Raw genomic sequence first — 27,585 nt, forward strand, 5'->3', positions numbered from 1 at the left:
TTAGTTTCTCGGATAAAACATAGCATATTTAGAAGTTCGAAAGCCAAGCAGATCTCTCATTTCATTTCGAAATTTTGACAAGTCTTGCCGCAGTTCATTTAGGTTTTCCACAGTTGCCTGATCCGTGCTTTGCATCTTCTGTCTCATGGAAGTCAAGTAACGGTGGACTAAGCAGCACATCACCTTTTGATAATTTTCATCTCTCTTTTGCTTCAGATTTCTCCATTCCTTTAAACAAACATCACACATTCACTATTGAAAAGTGAGTTTTGAGATCTAAAGCCTGTACATAATTATACAGGGTAAACATGAACAAAATAACAAAGTTATTTTATAGATGCATCCTGACACTCACAAATATACAATGCATGTAAACTGTCAGCAAAATATAAATTAGATTATTATATGTGAATATAAGATGTGAAAATAAGATGTGAATATAAGATGAATGTAAAATGTGAACGTAAGATGTGAAAAACTGCAGTCTACCTGACTTGGTAATTGAACTATGAGCAATTAAGACGTCCATAATCCTGCATGTCTCTCAGTGCACATTTCATGAAGTCTTTGAATTATTTTTTTTTTTTTAAATGTTATTTTTGTTGGCAAGAAGATGCACAAGAAGATGCAAGAAGAACACTAGATGTGTTGGGGGAGGGTGGCATCACTCCATCCCAACACACCCAGTCAGTTGCCAGCACCTACAATAAATGCTCGAAGCAATGCAGGCATATTCCAGCTGCTCCAGCCAATGAGCCGGCTTCATTTGGAGCTCGGCTCAGATGCCTCTATGAAAACGCCCGTAGCATGGGAAACAAACAAGAGTAATTAGAGATGTGTGCACATCTACGAGGGTATGATATAATAGGCATCACAGAAACATGGTGGGATGGCTCCTACGACTGGAGTGTTGGAATGGAAGGTTACAGGCTCTTTAGAAAAGACAGGCCTGGCAGGTGGGGAGGAGGAGTTGCTATTTATGTTAGGGATAGGCTGGAGAGTATGGAACTCTCTCTGGGGACAGGTGAGCAGTCGACAGAGAGTTTGTGGGTCAGGGTTAAAATGAGAACAGCAAGGGGGGACATTACGGTGGGGATCTGTTACAGATCGCCTGATCAAGAGGAATCTGTGGATGAAGTGCTCTATAGACAGACAGGAACAGCCTCACACTCACAGGCCCTTGTTCTGATGGGAGACTTCAACCACCCTGACATCTGTTGGAGTGAAGGTACGGCCCGGCACAAGCAATCCAGGAGGTTCCTCGATTGTGTGGAAGACAACTTCCTTCTGCAAGTAATAGAGGAGCCGACAAGGAGAGGTGCCATGCTTGACCTCGTGCTCACCAACAGGGAAGGGCTGGTTGGAAATGTGACGCTCCAGGGCAGCCTTGGTTGCAGTGACCACGAGATGGTCGAATTTGAGATCCTCAGGACAGTGAGAAGAGCGTGCAGCAAGCTCACTGCCCTGGACTTCAAGAGAGCAGACTTTGGCCTCTTCAGGAACCTACTTAATAAGGTTCCATGGGATATAGCCCTAGAGGGCAGGGGGGCCCAAGACTGTTGGTTGTTATTCAAGGATCACCTGCTCCAAGCTCAGGAGTGTTGCATCCCAACTAGAAGGAAGTGCAGCAGGAGGGCCAGGAGACCTCCTTGGATGGATAAGGAGCTGCTCAGGAAAATTCAAAGGAAAAAAGAGGCTTATAGAAGGTGGAAGCAGGGACAGGCGGCCTGGGAAGAATACAGGGATGTTGTCTGGGAAGCTAGGGACCAGGTTAGGAAAGCTAGGGCCCAGTTAGAATTAAACTTGGCTAGGGATGTTAAGGATAACAGGAAGGGATTCTATACGTACATAGCAAATAAAAGACAGACTAGGGACAATGCAGGCCTCCTCCAGAAGCTATCGGGAGAACTGGCTACCTGGGATTTGGAGAAGGCTGAGATTCTTAATGACTTCTTTGCCTCGGTCTTCACTGGCAAAGGCTCTGACCGCACCACCCAAGTCTTGGAAGGGGGACGCAAGGACTGTGAGAATGAAGACCCTAGGCCCACTGTAGCAGAGGATCTGGTTCGATACCATCTTAAAAACCTAAACGTACACAAGTCCATGGGACCTGATGAAATCCATCCGCGGGTCCTGAAGTTGCTAAGCCACTGGCCATCATATCTGAAAAATCATGGCAGTCGGGTGAAGTTCCCGACCACTGGAAAAAGGGAAATATAACCCCCATTTTCAAGAAGGGGAAAATGGATGACCCAGGGCATTACAGACCAGTCAGTCTCACCTCTGTGCCTGGCAAATCTTGGAGCAGATTCTCCTGGAAGGCATGCTAAGGCACATGAGAAACAAGGAGGTGGTTGGTGACAGCCAGCATGGCTTCACTAAGGGGAAATCCTGCCTGACCAATTTGGTGGCCTTCTATGATGGGGCTACGAAACTGATGGACAGGGGCAGAGCAGTTGACGTCATCTACCTGGACTTGTGCAAAGCGTTCGACACTGTCTCACATGACATCCTTGTCTCTAAATTGGAGAGACATCAATTTGATGGGTGGACCACTCGGTGGATAAAGAACTGGCTAGATGGCCGCACGCAAAGCGTTGTGGAACTTTAGGGGAAGCAGGGGAAGCAGAAGAAGTTTAAATTGGATTTAAGGAAGAAATTCTTTACTGAGAGGGTGGTGAGGCACTGGAATGGGTTGCCCAGAGAGGTTGTGAATGCTCCATCCTTGGCGGTGTTCAAGGCCAGGTTGGATGAGGCCTTGGTTTAGTGTGAGGTGTCCCTGCCCATGGCAGGGGGGTTGTAACTGGATGATCTTAAGGTCCTTTCCAACCCTAACTATTCTATGATTCTACGCAAAATCAATATGCAAAATTACAGGGTACAATAAAAACATCTATTTAACCTAAATAAAAAAAAAAATTAAAAAAAAAATCCCTTCCCCAACAATGAGAGGTTCAGTCATCGTTTTTGGTTATTTGTTTTGACACTTTTGCTGTATGTTTAAAACAATTACCTTGCCTAAATAATAACCAGAATAACCTCACAATTTTTGAGATTAGCACATACTTCCTTGAGGTTTCTGAGTTTTCAATCAAAGCATTTTTTCCAGATCATTTCTGGGCAATTTAAGGGTTGGAGTTAAGGGGGTTGAAATTCACAGAACTGAAAGTTAATAGAATCTTATTTAAGCAGAAATAGGTAACAGTTACTTATTTCTATTTTGGATGCAACACACATTATTCTACAGCTCCTATCTACCTTAGTAGCACTCACCATGTGACAGGCAGCTTCAAGCAGCAGTTTGCTGATTCATTTTAGCAAGCAGCACCTTTCCTGCTTCAAAGCCCACAATCATTTCTTACCTTTAGACTGTTCTGACGTTTCACTTTGCCACTTGATGTATGAGAGCAGATCCACTTACTAAGACTGTTGAAAAGATAACAGATAGTCTTGGGAGAGGGAATAACATTGAAAGGTGGTGGTAGCGTGCATTTGTCATCAAAGTAGCTAAGCCAAAGCTTGGCACGAGCAAACTTCCATTCCTTATCTTCATGATTCTAGAGTATCAAGAAACATTGACAGAGATCAGAAGAAAAATATTACCAGGCTATTTCATAAGTTTTATTTTCTCATGCCTGAAAAACTGTTATTTAACTTTGATTATATAATATTTTAATATATAGATTATACAGTATTTTAATAAATTTGTTTTAATATATAAATATTAAATAATTAAAATAAAACCAGGTCTCTTCAATTCACTATATATTCTAAATACAGAATTCAGTTATAAAGGTATAAAAGTCCTATCAAATGCCCAACACTATCCTATCAAGAATATTATCTTGAACAGCCATTCTACCAAGAAAGCCTTCAATTCTCAGAAGGCCAAAGCCTTGCACATGTTCATCATGCAAAGTACTCATTTTATTTTGATCAACGTAAAGAAAAAGTTCAAGAAAATAAAGAAAAGTTGAAGGAAAGATGCCCCTTGTGAACTCAGAGACAGAGCTCATCCATGGAGGTCTGTAGATTAGTCTACACGTTGTAGGAAGAAGTTTGTGCAAAATTACTGGTAATTAATCAAAAATCACTTACTGCTATCAGCTGAAAACTTTTATGAAGCATTGCCACAAGGAGTTTAGTTAATACTATCACAACCACCACGTTGTATGTACCAACAATAACAGCACCCACGAAAGACTGTAATTCTTCACCATAGCTAAAACGTGTGACAAAGATTGCTACATGTGCCAGGGAGAATATATACCAGAACAGAGCAAAACATGTGCCAATAAACCTACAAAAACAAGAAAAAAAATCTGATTAGGTAAAGCAAACACCAAAAATGAGTTTATTGAATGTAAGTTTCAGTGAAAAATTCCAGTTTTGTTTCATTACTAGGAACAATAAAGCTATTTCATAGATATCGAACTCACGAATGGAATGTGTCATTGCTCTGTTGTTCACAGAAAATACCCGCACAATCCTTCTCTTCATTTACAGTAAATCCTTTATCATAAAGTTGTGTCAATCCAATTGTGAATGAGAACAAGACAAGAAGAAACATGCCCAGAAATTTTCCGAAATCTTGCAGCATCTGCCCCATTGAAATCTGTGAAATAGATATATTTCCAGTTTTAGTAAAACATGTAATTATTTTTTGTTTGCAATCTCTCCCTCATCCTCTAATCAATAAAAAAGTATCTACTTACATTTTAAATGTTTAACTTAAAATTTACATGCTAAACAGACCTCAGGAGCTACCCTCATACCATTTTTCAGTGAAAAAAATCTAGATGTCAGAAAGAAAATTTAAGTAGTTTTAACATCACCTAATAAGTTCATCTCCTTGAATTAACCATAAGCATAGTATCTACAATGTAGATATCTAACAATATCTACAATATTATTTATTTGTGATACCAACGATAATAAGGAACTCACAAGTCAGTAGATAAAACCAGCAAATGAAATGCATTTGAACATAAATACCAATATAGAAAGTTAAGAAAACACTTAATAAGTTCACTGAATTAATCAAAACATTTGGAATTGTAATTCATCACTTATCAAAATGGAGTATACCAAAGCCCAACTGCAGAATACAGAATTAATTCACTGTATGTTTTATGCAAGATTTTAACTATATACAATATGTAGGTTTTGAAGCACATAAAAAAATGAAGGGTATATAGAAGACAGGACGCTGAATTCAGATCATTAGTCTCCATTTCAAAGTATACTATACAGAAGTTTGCAACAGTACAAAAAAATCCCAAACACAACCACCACCCACAAAAAAAACCCCAAACCCAGCATCTTAAAAAAAAAAAAAAAAAAAATGCTTCTGCATTTTTCCAGCACAGAGAAATCAGTGACTTGCTTTTGTCATAAGCATAAATTTTTTTACAGACACAGCATAAACTGTTTACACCATTTAAATTACTCTTCCTACAAGCTTCTTCAGAGAACAATATACTACTATAAAGAATGTAATACAGAAATTGGGGTTGGGTAAATCTAATCCTGTATAAGAAATTAGTGTGTGGAAAGCCTGATTCTATATGAAACACAATCTGTACAAATCATAGTTCAGAACTGTATCACTGGTTAGGTTTTGCAAGCACAAGTTTACTGGGAGATGCAGTGCCAGCTCCGGCTGCCTTCCCATGCTGCTACAATCTCAGCGAGCACCCCTGCTGCACAGCAGAGCCTCTCTGATTCTTTGCACAGTTTGCCACCGCCATGGAAAACATGCAACTGCAGGCAGAGCTATGCAGTACTTGTACCATTTGGTCAGAGGATGATTGTACTCTCTACATCATACTGTTTCACCACATCCAACCCTTTAAAGAAAAAAACCACCCCAACAACATGTTTACTTTTTAATTGATACATGGTTGAAGGCAAGAGAGAAAGAGAGACCAAGTAGATGAAACACAGATGCACAAAAAGTGTAACTCACCCCAAACTATTTTGTTTGGAATAGAGTGTAATAACACAGACCAAATACCAACTGCTTTCTTCATATACTCGTGCTATTCCTTTCTATGTGTTTAGAATTTCTAAGAATTTTAAAACTAATTATCTAGTCTAGGGAAATAATATGCTACCTCTTGTTAATAATAATAAACCACCACACAGTCAACTTACAAATCTGTATTTAAACAGGTTTTATTAATCAGTAAGTAACTGAATGCTTAAAAATAACTCTAATAGCCAACAGACCACAGTACCTGCCTCTTCCCCCCTACCATTGGGTTTCCATGCCATATTTGATTACTACCATTTGAACTTTGTGACCTACTTTCAGAAAAACTCTAGGAGTTGTTGCACAAGCTGTACTGGCCAACAGTAATAACATAAGCTGCAGTGTGCCACTGAATGGGGAGACTGTTGACTGTTTTTATTTACTTGGAAAATTTCATAACACAGGCTCCTAATAAAAAACTTGTGGAAGATCTAGTACATAAATAAATATGAACATTAAACAGTGAATTTCTTTAAAATGTGGACAGACTTCAGTGTTCAATCAATTTGTATAACAAGCCTAATGCTTGCTGCAACATAAAAACTTCAGTATTTTTTCAAAGTATGCAAGTATATTTCAATTTAAAATTTTATAAAAGAAACATAAAAATAATTAACAGCAATATAGTCACAGCCAGAGACAAAAGGACAAGTAGTGAAGCAAAGAAAATCCTGAAAGGAGAATCAAGCATCTTCCAATAACATTAAACTGGTTACAAGAAGTATGAACATTCTTTTTCAAGTACTTTTTACAATGATTTAGAAAGACCAATTATTTTTTCTTTTCAAAGGACTATTCTGAATGAATCAAAAATATTCTAAGAGATAATTAATTGTGCAGCAAGATTTAGTACTCCAATTCATAAAAATGAGCTGAACCTTCAAGCTGGAGATTTTCACCTAGATCCTAAAGCCTTGATACGAGACCTGGTGATCTGAGCCAAAATTATTTACTTGAGAACCTCCTTTGGTGTAGCTGTAGTTGCACAAGAAGAGTTAAATAAAAATGCTGCTCCCAAATACTTACACTTAATAGTGATAATGTTTCTTGTAGCATCCTTACAAGCCATCCCTTGCCACAAAGCTCTTAAAACTAGTCCTGCTCATTAGAAAAGAGGATGAAGCAATGATTTGACCTATTAGGACAAATTCCATGAGTATAATCACTGGATGACTACCCTGCTTATTCCAAGTGCCTTTGTATTTAACAGACCCTGCAAACTCAGTGCAATGCGGACAACCAGCTATATTAATTAAATCCTATCATTAACAGGGAAAATTGAAATAAATAAATAAATAAGGGGGGAATAATCATTGGTACAAAAAACCCCAGTGACTTGTCTACTAGCATGACCAGAAGGTCGAAGGAGGTGATCCTGCCCCTCTATTCTACTCTCATGACACCCCACTTGGGAGTACTCTGTACAGTTCTGGTGTCCTCAACATAAGAAGGACATGGAGCTGTTGGAGCAAGTTCAGAGGGCCATAAGGATGATCAGGGAGCTCGACCACCTCCCACATGAAGATAGGCTGAGAAAGTTGGGGCTGTTCAGCATGGAGAAGAGAAGCTGCGCGGAGATCTCATTGCAGTCCTCCAGTATCCAAAGGGGGCCTACAAGGATGCCGGAGAGGGACTCTTCATCAGGGAATGCAGTGATAGAACAAGGGGTAAAATGGGTTCAAACTAAAACAGGGGAAGTTCAGGTTAGATATAAGGAAGAAATTCTTTACTGTGAGGGTGGTGAGGCACTGGAACAGGCTGCCCAAAGAAATAGCAAATACTCCATCCCTGGCAGTGTTCAAGGCCAGGCTGGACAGGGCCTTGGGTGACATGGTCTAGTATGAAGTGTCCCTGCAAATGGCAAAAGGCTTGGAAGTAGATGATCTTAAGGTCCTTTCCAACCCTAACCATTTAATGATTCTATGATCTGACTTGTTGTCATAAGTCTCCAGGAAGTAAGGCCAGAGAACCTGGCAGTATACCTATGCAAAGCTTTTTTCAGTAAGCTATGCTTTTAATAACAAGTACTTTAGTCTGTAAGGGCTTTTCACTGGCAAAGAAACGGTATCACTCACTGCTGACGACTGAAGCTAAACAAAAGAAAACACAGAAGAGAAAAAAATTTGCTAGTGGAGTAAGAAGCGACTTCTACTCACAATGGTTTTTAGAAGGAAGCTTTCTTCCTCATTTTAATCTAAAAAGGATTCAGGGAGGTAACTGCATCCTATCCATGCAATATCTTAATAAGAGTCCATGTTCCCTCCCCTATCCCCAAGGGTATACATCCTGTATAGCATCATACTGCACCCTCGGGTTTGTACACTTTATCTGCAGTTTACCAGGATGAACAGCACCAAGAATAAGATGAGACTGTCTGTGCTTAAAAAAAAGAAATCAACTAACAAAAAACCAGTACATGGCATAAAGTCAGTAGAAAACTCCATGTCTGCTCTCAAATCAGGAAGAGAAAAAGTAAACTCTTTGCACAAAACCAAGCTAAATTCTAAGTTCAAGTGAAAAATTTGCTTAGAAACTGTTGTGGTCTCCACTGTTCCAGTATCACAGCACAAGATTGTTAACCCACCATCTTCAGATGACTGAATTAAATGTATTACATAATTAAAATGTGTTGGGTTTTTCTGCTGCCATTATTACTCACTGGAAGGCTCCAGAAAATTCCAAGTAAGAAAAAACCTGTTCTCCCTTCTTATAACTGGTTAGAAATAGATGACTATTTCAATATCCTTGGAGATTTGTATTTTTCAAACTAAAGCAATTTGCACAATGCAACTCAATGTGCACCCTTAGATCACAGACATAGAAAGGTCTCTGATTACTCTTCTACACACACCTCATTTATCTGTCTTTTTTAGAGGTAAGAAATTAGGACAATCATTTGCATGTAACTTTATAGGAAGAACCTGATCCTTAGTTTTCAGACTGCAGACATTTACGCAGTATGTGAAGCTAACAACAGATGAAAACAAAAAGACAATACAGGTACAGTTATCACGGAAAAGTTACTCTAAGAAAGTTAATTACACTAAGTTTTCCATTCTTATCCTTACCTTTTTCCATCTAAACGAGTATGTTTTACATGAGAGATTAAAAAAATCAAATTCCAATGCAGTATCACTTGTATTTTTAACTTTCCAAGTTTCTTACTTTCAATTCTCCTTTTCTCTTTTCAGTAAGATATTTTATAGCAAATTAAAAATAAGTTTTATATTTTCTCAAGCAGTAATGGTATTCACCTGAAGCGGTCCCAGAATAGAGCTGGTTGTGTACATGAAGAAGAGACGCAGATAACTAAGAACATTAGCAAAGGCAAAAAGACCTTCTGCCACGAGGGTAGGGTGGAATGCATCCCAGTCCTTCCTTTCAGCATAATCATGAAACTGTAATATAAAAAAGACAAACTGGGATCACTGACATTATAAATAAAGCAATGCATCCAGGCACCAATCCCTATTTCTGCATTCAAAGCAGGAAACAGCATAAAAGAAATAAACACATACGATTCATAGATGACTTACCTCTTTCAGATACCACACTTTTTAGACAAAAGCATTTTAAAAAGCCATTCCAGAAGGAGCCAGAAATCTGATGATTTAACTTCAGCACTTAATTCTGCTACTTACTTGCTTACAAACCATTTATTTATCTGTTTTGCTTTCCCTTCTACTCTGTTTTGCATGTTGAAAAAGCACATTACTTCATAAACATGTACATTGTCTAGTGTAATAGGCCTCAGTCAAAACCAACATCAAAATGCTGCAAAGAAAAGTAAGGTACACATGCTATGTGGTGACACCTGGTCTTAACCAGTTTTAGAAAGATTTAGAAAAATTTAGGACCTGAGGTTCAATCAGTGGATTTTATGAATTACTACAGAGAATGGCAGTCACAACTGTTGGAGTAAACACACCCTTAGAGTAGATCCATTAGATACCATTCAACTATTCATCAAATATCCACAGATCCCTAACTCTTGGCTTGGCTGAAAACATTCAGCATTATATTAACAGCTTCTGCTGTCTCAAGATGAACATTTGAAAACTAAGGAACTCAAAGCTGTTAGAAAATTACTTTCCCAAAAGAGTGGTGCACAAAGATGGCAAGAAACAGGGATAAACATCGGTTTATACATTGCAATTCTATGTGTACAAATCTCTCTGCTACACTCTTCATTTACTTCTGACAGCTTCAGTGCCTGTAATATGGAGCTAAAATGTAAACAAAACATTTTCATTTCGTTTTCTAAATAATGAATAAACCATAAAAATAATTTTTCCATATAAAAATAGCCAAAAAATGCCATTATGTGCCTGCTACACAGGACAGGAGTCCTGCATCTTAAAAAAGATTACAACTTAAATTAGCCACAACGTGCTCTTACTTCAGCAAAGGAACTACTACTACAGACATGTGCTGCTTGCAAAAATGGCTGGGAAGGCAGCCCAACATGGCATTCTCTCTCCAAGAAATTGATCTTTCCTTTCCAAATGATTACCAGCCTCTGGATCAATGCAAGGATAGGGAAATGAGCCAAACACCAAGCTGGGAAGAACTGAACCAGTTTACTTCCCTCCCAACTGCCAGACAGCTGTCAACTCACAGTTTGCTATACAAAATAATGGTGCTACTGCAGTGCCTTGAATTTTGCTAAAATATTCATATTCAATTGGACTGGCAGCTTGTCATATCGTGTGCTGCTAACAACAGAATGGGAATGATCATTTTCAAAATTTGTGTCTTCGATCAAATCCGGATGGCTTTTCACATAAAAAAGACAGGGCTCTTCTATCGTCTTGGGCCTTTTTTCCTTACTACAAAAAACCCATCAAACCCAAACCCAACAAGCCCAAAATCCAAGCAAAAAACCCATCACCAAGCAAAAAAAATAAAGAAAAAACCACTCCAAAACCAAAAAACCCCACAACCACTTATGAAATTTGAGTATATGTAATCAAAAGCTGAATGAAACTTTCTGTAACAAAAAAGCAAGCTAAACACAGCAATTACCATTAGCTTTCTGCATAGTACTGATCCATGGAACCAGGCAAGCCCAAAGGCCAAGTCATATGAGCTGTATATTGAGATTTCGCAAAATTAACATCAAGCAATTTGGAAGACAAGCCAGTTCTTACAAGGAAGACTGTAGCTCTGTTTGGGGTTTTAAGTAGTCAGACATGTCTTGATGTATATTCCAACTCCCATTTGCCTCAGTAACTCCAGAGAAAAGGCCTTTAATACCGGAGCAAGGGGAAACACAGCATCCAGAAGCCTCAATTCTGAGTGGCAAGAGCCACCAAGGGAGCCTCAAGTCCTTGACAGGACTTGGCTAGGAGCCCGCAGCTCAGCTGATCAGGTTCAAGATCATGTTAAGAACCTGAATGTGCACAAGTCCATGGGACCTGATGAAATCCATCCGTGGGTCCTGAAGGAGCTGGCGAATGAGGTTGCTAAGCCACTGTCCTACAAGGGGCCTACAAGGATGCTGGAGAGGGACTCTTCATTAGGGACTGTAGTGATAGGACAAGGCAGTCCCAGAGGAGCTCTGGAACTATGAAGATGGGTACCCACCTTGTTATGGGCAACGACTTTGAGGGCAAAAGTTGCCAAATACAGGGAATTCATGACAAAACTAAGCTGATTACGGGATTCTTCTAAAAAGTCTTCTAAACCATCATACCAGAGTCTTTTAACATCTGACCACACCATTCCTGCAGGAAAAAAAAAAAAAAAGCCAGAGAAGTCAAGCCACAGCACTTAATGGATATTCTTTTACAACCAAAGCATTTTGACTGGCTTTTCTAAATGACATTTTAGCAAAGAGAAAGAAATGGAGTAACCTAGTAAATTTATGAGAAGCTCTGTACTGGATTACAAGCATTAATCAAAAGGCAACAAGATGTTAACCTTTTAAAGACTACTTTCCAATGAAGAAACACATTCTCTAGAAAAAAAAAATGGAAATGAATAGGAGAAAAGTGGATGAAAAATGGTCAAATTCAAATAAAGGTAGAGGGCTAGAACATAAATGCTGCTTCTGACTGAAAAGTATTCACCTTTTTCCAAAAGCAATTTAGAAAGCATTATAGTGCTCTGTAAAGCACCAAATATCTTTATAATACCTACACACTTCCAAAAAAAAAAAAAAAAGTAACAGTAATCAGCTCAGTAACTGCTACTGAAAAGATCCAAAATGTAGAAAACTTTTTTACCCTAGGTAACAACATTAGCAGAGACCATGACTTAAGACTACAAAAACTGGAAGTTTAACTAAGAGCAACATACATTTAAATATTCAAGATCTTTATAGAAAGCTCAATTTTGCCATTGTTAACCATGTCTGGCTGCATGGAAAAATACAGTTGCTAAGAATTTTACTAACTGAATGTCTGTTACGGACTTGACATTTTATAAAACTTGTAAGGACCATTAGATTAAATATAATGGTACCTTTGATTTCTATGAGTAATCAGTTTTTTAATGTTGGCGGGGGCCTGAGTACTTCAGTTGTACGCTACTGTATTTAAGACAAGAAAAGAGCATGTGTATAAATGGTAGTTCAAAACTGTTAAGACTTGGTTCAGCTTTTAGAACTTTGTAATTTGTCTCAAACTTTGGCCCAGCAGAATCATAGAATAGTTAGAGCAAGACCCAGTGAATGAAGAAAAAAAAAAAAAAAAGAGTTATGTGTGACTGTATTTGTTGAGTCAGCTTCACAGCAATGTAGGAAGGCATAATAAGATAAAGTGTGCTATGTACACTTTGTTCAAAGACTTACATAAATCTCTCTTCTTCCTGGTATAAAGAAAATATTTCTAAGCCAGAACCTCTGTGCCTCTACTTTACAATTACATAAAGATCTCAGGTTTTTAAAGAAACCATTTTACTGGTAATATTCAGAATATCATACAGAGACACAAGTAATTAAGAAGCTCCTGCTACTTTTTTTATAGACTTCATAGAATATCCTGAGTTGGAAAGGACCCACACAGATTATCAACTCCAACCACTGACTCCACACAGGGCAACCTAAAATTAAACCGTATCTCTAAGAGCGCTGTCCAAACACTTCTTGTAAAAGAGAGCTGGAAGAAGTTAAGAGTTCCATGGATTGTTGGCTGATGGAAAAACAAACCGATTTGACTCACAGTGATTAAACTAGCTACATACTAAATACAACTACCTATTCATGAAAAGTTGTCGGAAAAAACTGATGTCTGAATCAATTTTATTCCTCTATTTAGCACTGACGAAAACTAGTTGATGACAGGCTCTCACAAAACTATCCATCTGAAGAACACATACTTGCTTTGCCTTCATGTTATTTTTCATTGGTGTTTTGGGGTTTTTTTGGTTGGTTGGGTTTTGTTTTGTGTTTTGTTGAGGTTTTTTGTTTGTTTGTTTTTGTTTGGTTTTTCCCCCTCCTTCTCAAGATCAGAATTTTAAAATGTCTAGAAAGACACAGAGCTTTTACATTAATTTGCTATTGCACAACTGAATCTTACTTACATCACTCTGAATGCTACCAGTCCTAAAGAAAAATTCACATACCTCCTCTGTTAGATCCTACAATATTCCGTTTCTTATACTTCATTTTATGTGATAACTACAGATTGTTGTAACACTTGTCATCTCTTCCTCAAAATGTATTTGGCTTTTTTTCCCCTGTAACACTACCCTTGTGAGAGCAAATTTCAGTCAAGCAGTGAGTAACATGCTCAATTTCACAAGGTAGTACAAATTATTATTGTTCAATCAAGGCCAGTTTGGATGGAGCATTGAGCAACCTGGTCTAGTGGGAGGTGTGGAAAGAGATGATTTTTATGGTCCCTTCCAACCCAAACCATTCTACGAGTCTATGAACATAAGCAATTGTTATCCAATCTCCTCAAATCATACCTACCAATTAGCCATATTATCAGAAGATAGTCTATCCTCTCAAGAGCTGGACCCATTGTATTCTTCTTATTCTCATTGTAGACAAGAGAATACAAATTAAGTAATAGCAGAAACGTGAAATATGAAGCTCCATGAATAATAAACTTCATAAAAGGAGTGTGAATTATGCGACCTACTCGAGACCTAGGAGCTAACAAGTAACACAGGGACAGAACTGGCCAGAAAATGCCAACCATCAAAACAGTCAAAATTTTCTTGCATGTGTGCTTGCGTCGATATCCTGCCATCTGTCCAAACCATACAGTGTTCAGAAACTGCTGGCAGTTAGACTGAGCAACAAACTGGAGGAGGGAGGAAAAGAAACAAACAAGAAATCAGTCTCAGGTTTCTTAATACAGATTACTAATTTACATTATTAAAATTAATTTTCAAACTATCTGTAGTTACCAGTGAACAGGAGAAGTCAAGAATGTTAAGCTGTAGTAATCTCATAAGAGAACAAAAGTGCTATGGACCCACTATGATTATACACACTAATTATTTTAATTTCCTTCTAAAGCTAGCAACTAAATGTAAATTATACATACTAGACTTCCAATGGTTTTCAGCCTAAGAATTATTTTTTAATTATTTACAAATCCAGCATATAAATAACATCATACCCCAGCTTAATTGTTCGTTATTATAAAATACATTGACCTTATCTGAAGAATAAGATACGGTTATTGTAAAATTTTATCCACATTGTAAAACGCAGTAAAGTGAGGTCTAAAGTGGCCGAGGAGTTTTATACCTGTCAGTTCTTAAAATCAATATGGCTCTATTCAGCAGGGTTAATTTTACATCAGAGTAAGATATGCTGCATCAGTCCCTCAAAGAAGGACATTTTGGCCTGAAGGTTATGCAGATTATGCAAATATAGTTTCAAATTTCAGGTGCTTATGTGCATGGAGTTACAAAAGAATCTATTTCAAGAGAGGGCGGTTTGTCATTTAATTGAAAATATCAACAAAAAGAACCTTGATTGTATCATCGCATTTTAGTAAGCTTCACAAAAAAAACCGTCTCTATTGTAAACCTGCCAGGAATAAAACATATTCTGTAAAGGTATTTTCCTCATACCACACAAAAAATGTTATTATTCTCCAACCACTGTTGTGGTAAAAACAAGCTATGCTCAAAACCAGAAGAACATCTGAAATACTTCAGTATGCTTGTTTAATGCACACCAGAAATGTGTAATTCTAGGACATTCCACAACTATGGCTTATGACTTTTAAACACTATATGCTTTGAAAGTGTCATAAACAGTTTAAGCCTAGATATGTTGAACAGGCACAATTACAATGCCTTCTGCAAATGGTAACTGAAAATGGATTTTGCATGTCTCTCTGTCCCTGGTCCTTATATGAGAATCTCACAAATACCCATTGCCTTCTGGCACAGCAAAACTAGAGTTATAATTTGTCAAAGGATAAAGACAATGATAACCTACTGCATAAAATAAGTTCCATACTGATGGCATAAAAAGGTGCTACTATTCTGGAACAGAGGCACTATCCAGTTACACCAGCATAAGTTAGACCTGCACTACATAATCAATGAACAGCACAGACAAGGTCTGAGCCAAAGCTGAACAGCTACTGACAAGTGAAAAAGTGATAAATCACGTATGGCACCTTAGGATCCATGCTTCCCTTGGAAAGTATTTACTGAAGATCTGATCAAATCATTACCACTATCAGAACTGTTCATAAAAGAGCAGTAGTCCATACTCCAATACAGAAAATACATTCTTCTTCACCATAAATACTAAAGAAATACTCAGAATCTTGTGATATCATTTCCCTTTTTCACATTTGACGTTCACAACTTGCAAATTTATTTACATTTCTATGCCTAGAGGCAGAACAACAAATGAAAGGAATTACTAGCAAAATATGAGATGGAAGGCTTATCAAATTACTGCAAAGACAAACCTCTTTTTGATTATACTTGATTGCAAGTTTTAAACGGCTTAAGTTCATCCTCTCTTCCAACAATCCTCTCTTGTCTACGTGTTCATCGCTGGATGTGTGATTCAGAATAACTTCCAGCTCCCGTGAATTCCGTGCTTGTGCAAGCAAATCTTTAGCAAAGGTTTTGCACTGTTGAGCTAGCTCCTCGTAATCATTTCTGAAAGACACAGAAACAGTACATACTATTACACTGCTTACATATTTTCCATTAAACCATTAACTACTCGTTTTTGGTTGGGATTGTACATTATGCTAAAGACAAATTTAAAAAAAACCCACAACCCAACAGCCGTATGTCAAAGACTAAGCATTCTGAAGACAACTCTGTAACATGACACCATGTAACATGACAATTATGCTTCAGTTTAGTCTGCAACTCCATTTGGCAGAGAAAAATTGGGAAACAGACTTAGAGTATGCAAATTCTTATGAATTTCATATAAAAAGTTAAAACTTGGAATTATTTCCAAGAGATGTGAAAGTGTAGCAGTCACAAAATATGGCACTAAGTCGTCATTATTTCTACTTGGAAGAGACTTCAGTTTGGTTTTGCTATTCCTGTTACCTGAAAATCAAAGTCTATCCACTGAATACTATTTATTAATGTAATAAACACAACTACAGAAACCACATGATTTACTTGTCTCACTCAGCACAGAAAGACAATCGGTTATAAAACCAGAAAATTCCTATGTCGTTTAGGAAAATAGAATTTTACCCCCTACAAACATTTGCTTTCCTATTCTTGAAAGCTTTTGTGCTGCTAAGTTTCAAAATGATAGAAAACTGTATAGTTTAAATATAAAACTAAACTGAGCATATGTTCATTCAATAGAAAGGCATTGTGAACATGAAGTCTTCTATACATCTATGCACTTTATACACATATGCACACACATGTGCTGTTCCAAGTCTTATAAGGAGCAAAATTAAGAAACAGTACCCGAAACAACTCTTAACATGAGTCAGGTCAGTATAAACAATACTTCTACCCTGATGCAGGGGAAAAAAAGTACAGAGTACTAATGAGATATTATTATAATTAACAGGTAAGTAATCTTGAAATAAGTCAGCATTTAGCATGTTTTCTACATATTTTTCCAGAGTAGAGCTGAAATTTGAACTGTTGGTGCAACTACACACACTGAACTGTCTACACTAAAAGGATTTAAAGTAAATAAGCTGTCAAAGTGACTACTACTACTGAGGCATGAATTATATAAGTTTTTACTATGTCAATCATCAGTTTAAACACTCCAATTGCAAAGAAAAAAGAATAAACCTTTTCTAATGCATACACATTTCTATATATGTAATTCCACAAAGGTATTAGTTGGTTCGTGTTTTCAATTCCTACCTGAATTCAACCTCAACAAGGCTTAACTCTTTCAAGTCTGCACTGAGTTCAAAAGCTCGCAGGATCGGGTCCTCTTCTGTCAACATTATTAAAGCAGGACTGGCCAAACACCGATAAATGTCAAGGCGAAACCTGTGAGAAAAGAATAGCAAGCAAAACGAAGATGTTTCATTTGATTAGTAGTATTAAAACAGAACCCATTGCAAAAGTTGGCATAACAGCCAGCTGAAAGACAAAACAATTGTATTTCTTAAAATCAAACACTACACACATTGAATGTGATACATCATGTAAGACACTGCCCTTCACAGACTTAGAATCCCTATTGCTCTAGAGTATCAACAATTAGCCAAACTGGTTCCCACTTCTTTTCCTCACTACTTCAACTGTTATCAGTACATCAGCAGAAGGCCATCAGTTAAGACAACAGGTACTGATAAAATTCGACATTTTTTGAGGTTATACAGTAGCTCTTATGGTTCTTCAAGTGGAAATAAAAGAGGGAAGTGAAGCATTTAAGGCCAACTTCTATTTTAAAAAACTAAATTAAAAACAGTTGAGAGTTTTACGTGCAATAAAAAAAAAATCAGCAAAAACATCTGAAGGGATGTTTTCCTCTTGCAAAACTACTGGATCATGAATATTGGAATGATGTATGTTATCCATTCTAGTTTAAAATAAGAGCTGTTATCTCATACATTTCTAGTGTTTGTTTGCCTGCGATACCTTGACACCTTTTCTCATACTGAAGTTACTGACATGGAGTATCAGACGGATACCAGAACGCAGTCTATAGTAGCTGATTATCAGTAACAATTATCCTTTCACTCTCCTTATTTTTTTAGTAATTTGAATACATATTGGAGTAATCATGTAATAATTAACTGTATATAGTAATTGCAGTACACTTACGATTTTTGAGCTCTAATTTTTTCACCCCAACTCTCACGTATTAAATTGTATTCAACTTGTTACCAAGTTAACCAGACAAAATATTGTTAAGACTGGCAAATCCCTCTCCTCATTTGAATCTTTATTAAAAAGCTTTCTACTTTCAAAAATACTGAAGAAAAAAAAAAAGAATGCCTTTAGTTTGCATTCATCAATCCATAGTATATGAACACTTTTAGAAAAAGGATACAGAATTATCCACCTCCTCATTCTGACACAAAAAACCCCAAGCATTAACTAACTTAAGAAAAAATTTATTTGCACAGATCCTATGCTCCCAAACCAAAGATAGCTAGAAGGTTTATGATATAACTGGTAGAAAGGCAAAGGCACTTAGCTTAATATGCACAGTGACTAAGAGTATAAAATCAAAATGAAAGAAACTCTCCATCATCTTTGCCAAGTCTTGGGAAACAGGAGAGGTGTCTGAGGACTGGAGGAAAGCAAATGTCACTCCAATCTTCAAAAAGGGCAAGACGGAGGACCCCACCAACTATAGACCGGTCAGCCTCACCTCCATCCCTGGGAAACTGATGGAACACCTTATCCTTGGTGCCATCTCAAGTCATATCAAGGATAAGAGGGTTATTAGGGGCAGTCAACATGGCTTCACCAAGGGGAAGTCATGCTTGACCAACCTCATAGCCTTTTATGAAGACATAACAAGGTGGTTGGATTATGGCAGAGCGGTGGATGTGGTCTACCTTGACTTCAGTAAAGCGTTTGACACAGTCTCCCACAGCATCCTCACAGCTAAACTGAGGAAGTGTGGACTGGATGGTCGGGTGGTGAAGTGGACTGTGAACTGGCTGAAGGACAGAAGCCAGAAAGTTGTGGTCGATGGGGCGGAGTCTAGTTGGAGGCCTGTATCTAGTGGAGTGCCTCAAGGGTCAGTACTGGGACCAGTATTATTTAATATATTCATCAATGATTTAGATGAGGGAATTGAGTGTACTATCAGCAAGTTTGCTGACGACACTAAGCTGGGAGGAGTGGCTGACATGCCAGAAGGCTGTGCTGCCATCCAGCGAGACCTGGACAGGCTGGAGAGTTGGGCAGGGAATAAACTTGATGAAATATAACAAGGGAAAGTGTAGAGTCCTGCATCTGGGCAGGAACAACCCCAGGTTCCAGTACAGGTTGGGGAATAACCTATTAGAGAGCCCTGTAGGGGAAAGGCACCTAGGGGTCCTGGTGGACAGCAGGATGACCATGAGCCAACACTGTGCCCTTGTGGCCAGGAAGGCCAATGGCATCCTGGGGTGTATTAGAAGGGGGGTGGTCAGTAGGTCAAGAGAGGTTCTCCTTCCCCTCTACTCTGCCCTGGTGAGACCACATCTGGAATATTGTGTCCAGTTCTGGGCCCCTCAGTTCAAGAAGGACAGGGAACTGCTGGAGAGAGTCCAGCACAGGGCAACTAAGATGATTAAGGGAGTGGAGCATCTCCCTTATGAGGAAAGGCTGAGGGAGCTGGGTCTCTATAGTTTGGAAAAGAGGAGACTGAGGGGTGATCTCATTAACGTTTATAAATATATAAAGGGTGAGTGTCACGAGGATGGAGCCAGGCTCTTCTTGGTGACAACCAATGGTAAGACAAGGGGTAGTGGGCTCAAACTGGAACACAAGAGGTTCCACTTAAATTTGAGAAGAAACTTCTTCTCAGTGAGGGTGACGGAACACTGGAACAGGCTGCCCAGGGAGGTTGTGGAGTCTCCTTCTCTGGAGACATTCAAAACCCGCCTGGACGCCTTCCTGTGTAACCTCATCTAGGTGTTCCTGCTCTGGCAGGGGGATTGGACTAGATGATCTTTTGAGGTCCCTTCCAATTCCTAATATTCTGTGATTTTGTGAAACGCCACTGCCTCCCACCAGCCTTTTCAAGCACAACCCATTCCCAAGAACTACTATCTCGTACAATAAAGGCTACGATATATAAAATGAACCCACTCATAAACCTCACTAGAGAGATAAAGAAAATATACTGAATCTGATCCAATCAATACCAGAGAATTAAGACAAGATTTTCTTTATTATTGTCTATGACTGGTAAGTCTTACCTGGAATGTCGTAGACTATCTTTTTTGTTCTTTGCAGTACACAATGTGCATTCACAGCCTACAGCATGAGGTTTGGGTAATGATATATCTTGCTTCAACAACATGGTGAGAATTTCATAGTTGTTACGATGAGCTGCTAAAATGACAGGTGCCACATCCATGGTCGTAGAGTATTCTGGGTTCTGAATGCGTTCCATTAATTTCTGGAATAAAACGTAGGAAATATCTAAATTTACTACATACAGATCACCTAGTGTTTATATGTCAGGGGTTTTTTTGACTTTTCAACAATGAATCTCTCTTTCAGAATATTTTCCTATGCTTTATGACATAAAAATAAGGAAGAATTTGTAACAACACTCAAACATCTCTCAAATTAATGCTGAAAAAAGGAAAATGGATACAGAAATGGTTTTGCTTTATTTACATAGAAAGCCTGACATTCAGTGCTTACCTTCTCCAATATACATGCATTATATTAAAAAGTTTACTTTGCTCTAGTTTGGAAGAATAAAAAAAGAATATATTTACTAAGCCCAGAAAACTATCCTGACTATACTATGCTGTTACATAAATACTGCCATCTATCTCTACTTGTGAGCTTTTAAACTTTCTTTGATACTTAAGCATTGCCAAGACAAATTTCAACTGATCAATTTCAAGGTGAAAATATGGTGTTTATAGAATTGCTAAAAAAAAAAATCTATGAAGGTTCAACACATGAATTCATATACATATCCTTTATAGGTCAAGGCTGCTAATTACCTTGCAAACAGCCTACAAGAAAAGATTTAGAACCACTTTTTTTTTTTTCTCTTCTGGACTAACTAGGCATCTGTTAGCATTTGGCACATACAAATTCACTAGATTCCTTATGCAGTAAAGCAAATTAATGTATTCTGTTCTTTAAGACAACAGATGCTATAAATGTCCTGACTGTATCACCTTGGAGATGTAGAATTTAAATTAACAACACTGTTTTAAATACACAGTTACCCCGAACACAATAGCCCACACTCTCCAACCAAAAATTAAGGGATAACAGCACTCAACTACAATGGTTGGTCTGGAAGATCTTTTTGGTCGGTGATTAAGTAGAATGTCAACAGCTCCCACGACTTCCGAATCAATAGCCACCAAAAGTGCATCTGATGACTAAGGAAAGAAAACAAGTCGCATATGAAACTAGCAGTAACTTAAACACCATAAAGAGTCAATATGAAGCCAAATTAAAATTTTTTTTACATCTTTTTAAATTTATTTCTAAAGCACTAAACCAATGTTCTGTATTATCACCATACGTATGATCAGAATACAAATGTAGGCTGTCATTCCAGGAGTTAGCATAGCATTGCTGACAATTTGTTTCATTGCAATAACAGCAGAAGAACCAACTGTAAAAATTACTATACAGCAAAGATGATATAAGAGACTTGCAAAAATCCGGTTCTAATGGACAGTTTACCAGGTTATTGAAACATTAAAAGCAAGTGTACAACTCAGATGTATGGGATACTTCAGCCCTGTATTCAAAGTTCTGTGGTAAAGCTAAGAACACAAGTTGTTTTTTTTTTCCCAAGGTAGAAACTACTTCTGAAACTTAATTCTTAAGGTGAGCTAAGCAGCTTTTCATTTTATTTTCCCTACAGTTGATATTATTCTTTTTAATTCACTTTACAAAACTCAAATTTTTACTCTATACATAAAAGACCCAGCTTTTATTACTGCCACTAAAAAGGAGGTCTAGGCAGGGGAAAGCTTGTTTTTTCCCTTGTCCAATATCAAACAATCTAACAAAAGACGCTACCTTTCCCTGCCCTACATACTTACACCATCATAGCTACAACTCTTCTAGCAGCAGCAGCGATGTTGCATACAGTAAGGAAGTATTGTTGTTGCGGAACTGCCTCTGCCATCAAGCACAGGTCAAGCTTAACAAGAAAGTACTGCAGAAATGCACAGAATCATAGAATAGTTAGGGTTGGAAAGGACCTTAAGATCATCCAGTTACAACCCCCCTGCCATGGGCAGGGACACTTCACACTAAACCATGTCACCCAAGGCCTCATCCAACCTGGCCTTGAACACCGCCAAGGATGGAGGATTCACAGCTTCTCTGGGCAACCCATTCCAGTGCCTCACCACACTAAAGAACCACCCTAAAGAACTTTACCACCAGTAAAGAACTTCTTCCTTATATACAATCTAAACTTCCCCTGTTTAAGTTTTAACTCGTTAGCCCTTGTCCTGTCACTACAGTCCCTCCCCAGCATCCTTATAAGCCCCCTTTAGATACTGGAAGGCTGCTATGAGGTCTCCACGCAGCCTTCTCTTCTCCAGGCTGAACAGCCGGAACTTTCTCAGCCTATCTTCATACAGGAGGTGCTCCAGTCCCCTGATCATCCTCGTGGCCCTCCTCTGGACTTGTTCCAACAGTTCCATGTCCTTTCTATGTTGACGACACCAGAACTGCACACAATACTCCAAGTGAGGTCTCACGAGAGCAGAATAGAGGGGCAGGATCACCTCCTTCGACCTGCTGGTCATGCTCCTTTTGATGCAGCCCAGGATACGGTTGGCTTTCTGGGCTGCGAGCACACACTGCTGGCTCATGTTCATTTTTTTATCGACCAACACCCCCAAGTCCTTCTGCACAGGGCTGCTCTGAATCTCTTCTCTGCCCAACCTGTAGCTGTGCCTGGGATTGCTCCAACTCAGGTGTAGGACCTTGCACTTGGCATGGTTAAACTTCATAAGGTTGGCATCAGCCCACCTCACAAGCATGTCGAGGTCCCTCTGGATGGCATCCCTTCCCTCCAGAGTATCAACCGAACCACACAGCTTGGTGTCATTGGCAAACTTGCTGAGGGCGCACTCAATCCCACTGTCCATGTCACTGACAAAGATGTTGAACAAGACCGGTCCCAACACCGATCCCTGAGGGACAGCACTCGTTACTGGTCTCCAGCTGGACATTGAGCCACTGACCACAACTCTTTGCGTGCGGCCATCCAGCCAGTTCTTTATCCACTGAGTGGTCCACCCATCAAATTGATGTCTCTCCAATTTAGAGACAAGGATGTTGTGTGGGACAGTGTCAAATGCTTTGCACAAGTCCAGGTAGATGACATCAACTGCTCTGCCCCTGTCCATCAGTTTCATAGCCCCATCCTAGAAGGCCACCAAATTGGTCAGGCAGGATTTCCCCTTAGTAAAGCCATGCTGGCTGTCACCAAGCACCTTGTTGTTTCTCATGTGCCTTAGCATGCCTTCCAGAAGAATTTGCTCCAAGATTTTGCCAGGCACAGAGGTGAGACTGACTGGTCTGTAATTCTCTAAAATGCAAGTCTGCTTTAACTTAAAAATCATCTAATATAATGTAAAAATTTTTAACTGCTACCATTTTAAGTTACTGTATTCCACAGCCAAAGAGATCTCTGTATTCCATACTTTTTAATATGATGCACTGACTGAAAACTCTTTATTTTTAAGATAATGCATATGTTATCTCTGCCACAGGAATAACACTTCAAATAAAATTCAGATTTGTTAATATAATTGAAAATGTTACTTATATATTTGCGATGCTAATAAAATTCTCACTAAAAATAAATTACTGAGAAGAAAACACTTTCGCAGTTACGACATGGAAAAAGAACTGAACTGCCTATAAAAATAGACTCTATTTCTTTCCAAATTCTCACAGGTTAACAAAGAATAGAATACACAGATCACTAACTAAACTGAAAGCTTTCAGTAACTTATGTGTTGCATACCTGGCAGCCATAATCCAAAAGAAGCTGCAGTATGTCCAAGTTTTCATTTTCAATGGTTATGGTAACAGCATTTCGTCCAAGCACATCCACGCAATTTATGTTCATTTCGCCTGAGCTGTTTTCTTCTAAGAGTTTCTTAACCATGTAATAGTCACCTGTGCAAGTAACATATGAATGTCAGTTAATATTATTACAAAGTAATAAAAGCATGTGAACACTGTAAGTACCAGCTACCAACCAGCCACCAATGGACAACATTCCATAGCTGACAACAGACATCGAGTATGACAGACAACTAAGAGGTCATGGTAGATAAGCATTCTCTCAACAGGGAGGAAACTGAAGGTATTTCAGAAGGTCTCTTCCAGGAAAGCACTAAGTCATATACTTTAATCCACTCTTTTAGTTCCAGTCTTATAAGCAAAGACACACAAAAGCTCAGGTACTTTCAAAACTGGGGCAATAGCTCACACATAACCTGTGAGACACAGGAAACATCAAGTGCACTAGAGAAGGCTTCTCTGTTCAAAAGAACCATAGGCTCAGAGAAACCCCCTTTACAATGCTACAAACAGGTCTGTATCTTCACTGAGCAGAAGCCACATCAGTCCTTTACCCATCACTCTAATTCTCATGTCTTTATTATCAAAGCAGGTGTGATATGTTATAAAATTCAAGCTAGCAAGTTTGATTAGCAACTAAATCTAACTACAGTAAGAAGTACGTAAGCTGCAATTTCCTATTTGACTGAAGCATAGATATACCAGGCTGCCCTGTTCAGTGTTACTCTGTTTAATTGAAACTTCTTGCCAAAGAGAAAAGCTTTCAATTATTTTTGTCTCTACGGTAACAAAGTATATTGCAACATAGAAGACCATGACAAAGACTGTAGCGTAGCATACTTACAGAAGTATACGTAGACTACTTCCATGTACAGAGTCTGCAAGAGTACTAAACCAGCTGTTATATAAATGATTTTTTATTCTTAACATTTTTTGTTGCGCATCCATTTAGCTCCCTGAGCCTCCATTTTTACTTGGAGAGAAAGCTGAGCCTCGTTCTGATCTTCAGAACAGACATGCATCAGGAGCATGTTTGCAGGCAGCCGAGCCATAGAGAGAGCACCACAACTTCCTAAAGCCCACTGGCTAACGTCACTGCAGAAATACTCCTACCACTGTCAACTAACCTAAACAAACGGGTAGCAGGCAGCTCTGCGTATAAACACACCAGCTTCCACAACCCTGCATATGTCCTAAAGCACCCGTAATAATCCAGCACGTTATTAAAAGCTTTCATCAGAATCACAGAATCGTAGAATTCCAGAATCCATAGAAGTCCAGCACTTTGGACACGTTAAGATCGGTTTAAGACTTTATTCAAGACTAACTAAAAACATTTAAGAAGAGAAAATATTTTCCCATCCACTACCTTGGGTGCAAATCACAGTAAAATTGTCTCACGCATTGTGAAGATGTCTAGATAAGCAAGTTTTATTACAACTATATAGTCAGACACACTTTTAACAGTGAGCGCAGCAAGTATGAACTCCTGCGACACAGAGCGAGGTCCCTCACGAACACACGAGTACATGGCCCAAAGCCTCCTTTCTCCCTGTGCCGATGGCTCCAGGTTCAGCAGGAGGAGCCGGAGCTAAGCCGGGCGCTAAGGCGAGGCGCGGCCGGGCTCAGCCGCTCCGGTGCCCCCAGGCGCAGCCGTGCAGCGCACGGCGAGGGCCCGTCGCCTTCCCCCGGTACCCGACGGGGCACTTGCAGGATTTGCTCCCAGCCTCCCGCAGGGGGGCTGACGCCGCCTCGGGCCCTCAGAGCGACCGGCCGCGGCCTCCGCTCGCCGACGGTGCTGCAGGCGTGGCCAGGCTGGGCAACGGGGCCGGTACCTTTATCGCAGGCCAGCAGGAAGAGCTTCTCGTCCAGGGTGGTCTCTTCCTTCACCTGTCGCACATCCTTCAGCGCCAGCAGCTTGTTCGGCGAGGCCGAGGCGGAGGGGTCCGCGCTCTGGTACAAGGCGGCCATGGCGCCGGCTCCGCCAGGCCCATTAGAGCGCGAGCGGGACGGTGGCCCGGTGCAACGCCCGACGCCCGCTGTCGCACCGGAGAGCAGGGCAGCACCCTCCGGCACTGTCACCCCGCGAGAGCGCAGGGCAGAGCAGAGCAGGGCTCCCGGACCGCACTGCGCAGGCTCCAATGGCGGCGCCCACCCTGCGAGGGACAGCGCGAGGAGGGTGGGCAGGAGCGCCCCCCGGGCCTGCGGCGACCGATCGGCCGATGAGCCACCTTTAGTAGGGCTCCGTCTTCCCCTCCTCTCGCCGCTCGGCGGTTTACCTTCCCTCCCAACAGCACTCAGGGGCTAAGGTCGGAGCCCGCGCTCGGCAGGAGCCGCAAAAAGAGGGGTGGCCTCACCCCAGGGTTCAGCTAAACGACAACGATTAATGTAAGCTGAAAGTCCAACTCTCATTTTCAATCTCCTTTAGACAAGTCGTGTTTGATTAGCGCCCTCTTTGAAACCAGCAATGGTCTGAGAAGACAATTCTGTGCAGAGTGGGAGCTGTCATTTATCTTTCAACAAGTAGCTCAGCTTGTATGTCAAACTGACGGTGCTTAGCATATGCAATGGTTGCTCCTGAAACGCCCTGCAGTTTGATCAAAGTTTCAAGTACTACAAACCATTAAACAGATGGAACTAAATCCGAGCACTTAATTCTCTCAACTCCCACTATTATCTTCGATAATAGAAATCAAATGAATGCATCTTCTTTCTGATAATATTTTGTGCAAGATACTGAAGATATAAAGCTTAGTCCAGCTGTTCCCTCACCATGATTCTTAGGACTGCTTTTCCGGAGCTGAAACAAAGTAGCAGCTTCATATTGCAAGAGAAAAAAATCCCCCAAAAACCCGACCTTCATTTTTATTTATATTTGCTTCTTCTCTAGTGTTTGGCTTTTAGTAACAACCTTATTAAATTTCCAACTCCAGCACGTTTAGCGAAAATTTGCAACTGTGGAGAAAGGAGTACAAATACCTAAGAAAATAATTATAGACTTGACAGCATACAGACCTCTGCACACAATACACGCTTTAGAGAAATCAAAGATGACACACATAAGGAAATGCAGTACATTAATGTGAAACCCCAAACTGGACTAGCCAGCTGTTTATTGTTTTCTTGTACAGTATTTTATGAAAAATGAAAAAAAAATCAAATATTTAGTCCAATTGCAAAAGCTAACACATCTGCAGACCTAATCATAACATGATTACATTCCTGCTTAGTAATTTACAGACTGTTAATTTCCTGCTCAGTAACAGAAATAAATTGCTACATACATTTAAAGATTATTCCCACACAACAGTTTCATCAGCTTTACCAATAGTCATTAGTTTCCAGACATTATCAGAGGCCTTCACTTGCTCTCACTGAAGTCAACAACAAGACTCTCATTGGCTTCAAGAGGAGTT

The 27,585-nt window shown here is 39.5% G+C and overlaps 1 protein-coding gene across 1 annotated transcript; it reads right to left on the reverse strand.

The window, feature by feature from the left end:
• Positions 1–26,140, reverse strand: TRPC1 (transient receptor potential cation channel subfamily C member 1; the record flags this gene model as incomplete). The annotated part of the gene is made up of 13 exons (XM_080622973.1): positions 1–228; positions 3,363–3,557; positions 4,099–4,300; positions 4,440–4,615; positions 9,289–9,432; positions 11,621–11,760; positions 13,953–14,289; positions 15,928–16,123; positions 17,324–17,455; positions 20,332–20,534; positions 21,385–21,486; positions 24,108–24,262; positions 26,005–26,140. 13 exons carry the CDS (start codon positions 26,138–26,140, stop codon positions 1–3), a joined length of 2,346 nt encoding a protein of 781 aa, XP_080479099.1.
• Positions 26,141–27,585: the final 1,445 nt, after the last annotated feature.

This window comes from Psittacula echo (genome assembly GCF_963264785.1).
Source record: "Psittacula echo genome assembly, chromosome: 7".
Lineage (NCBI taxonomy): Eukaryota > Metazoa > Chordata > Aves > Psittaciformes > Psittacidae > Psittacula > Psittacula echo.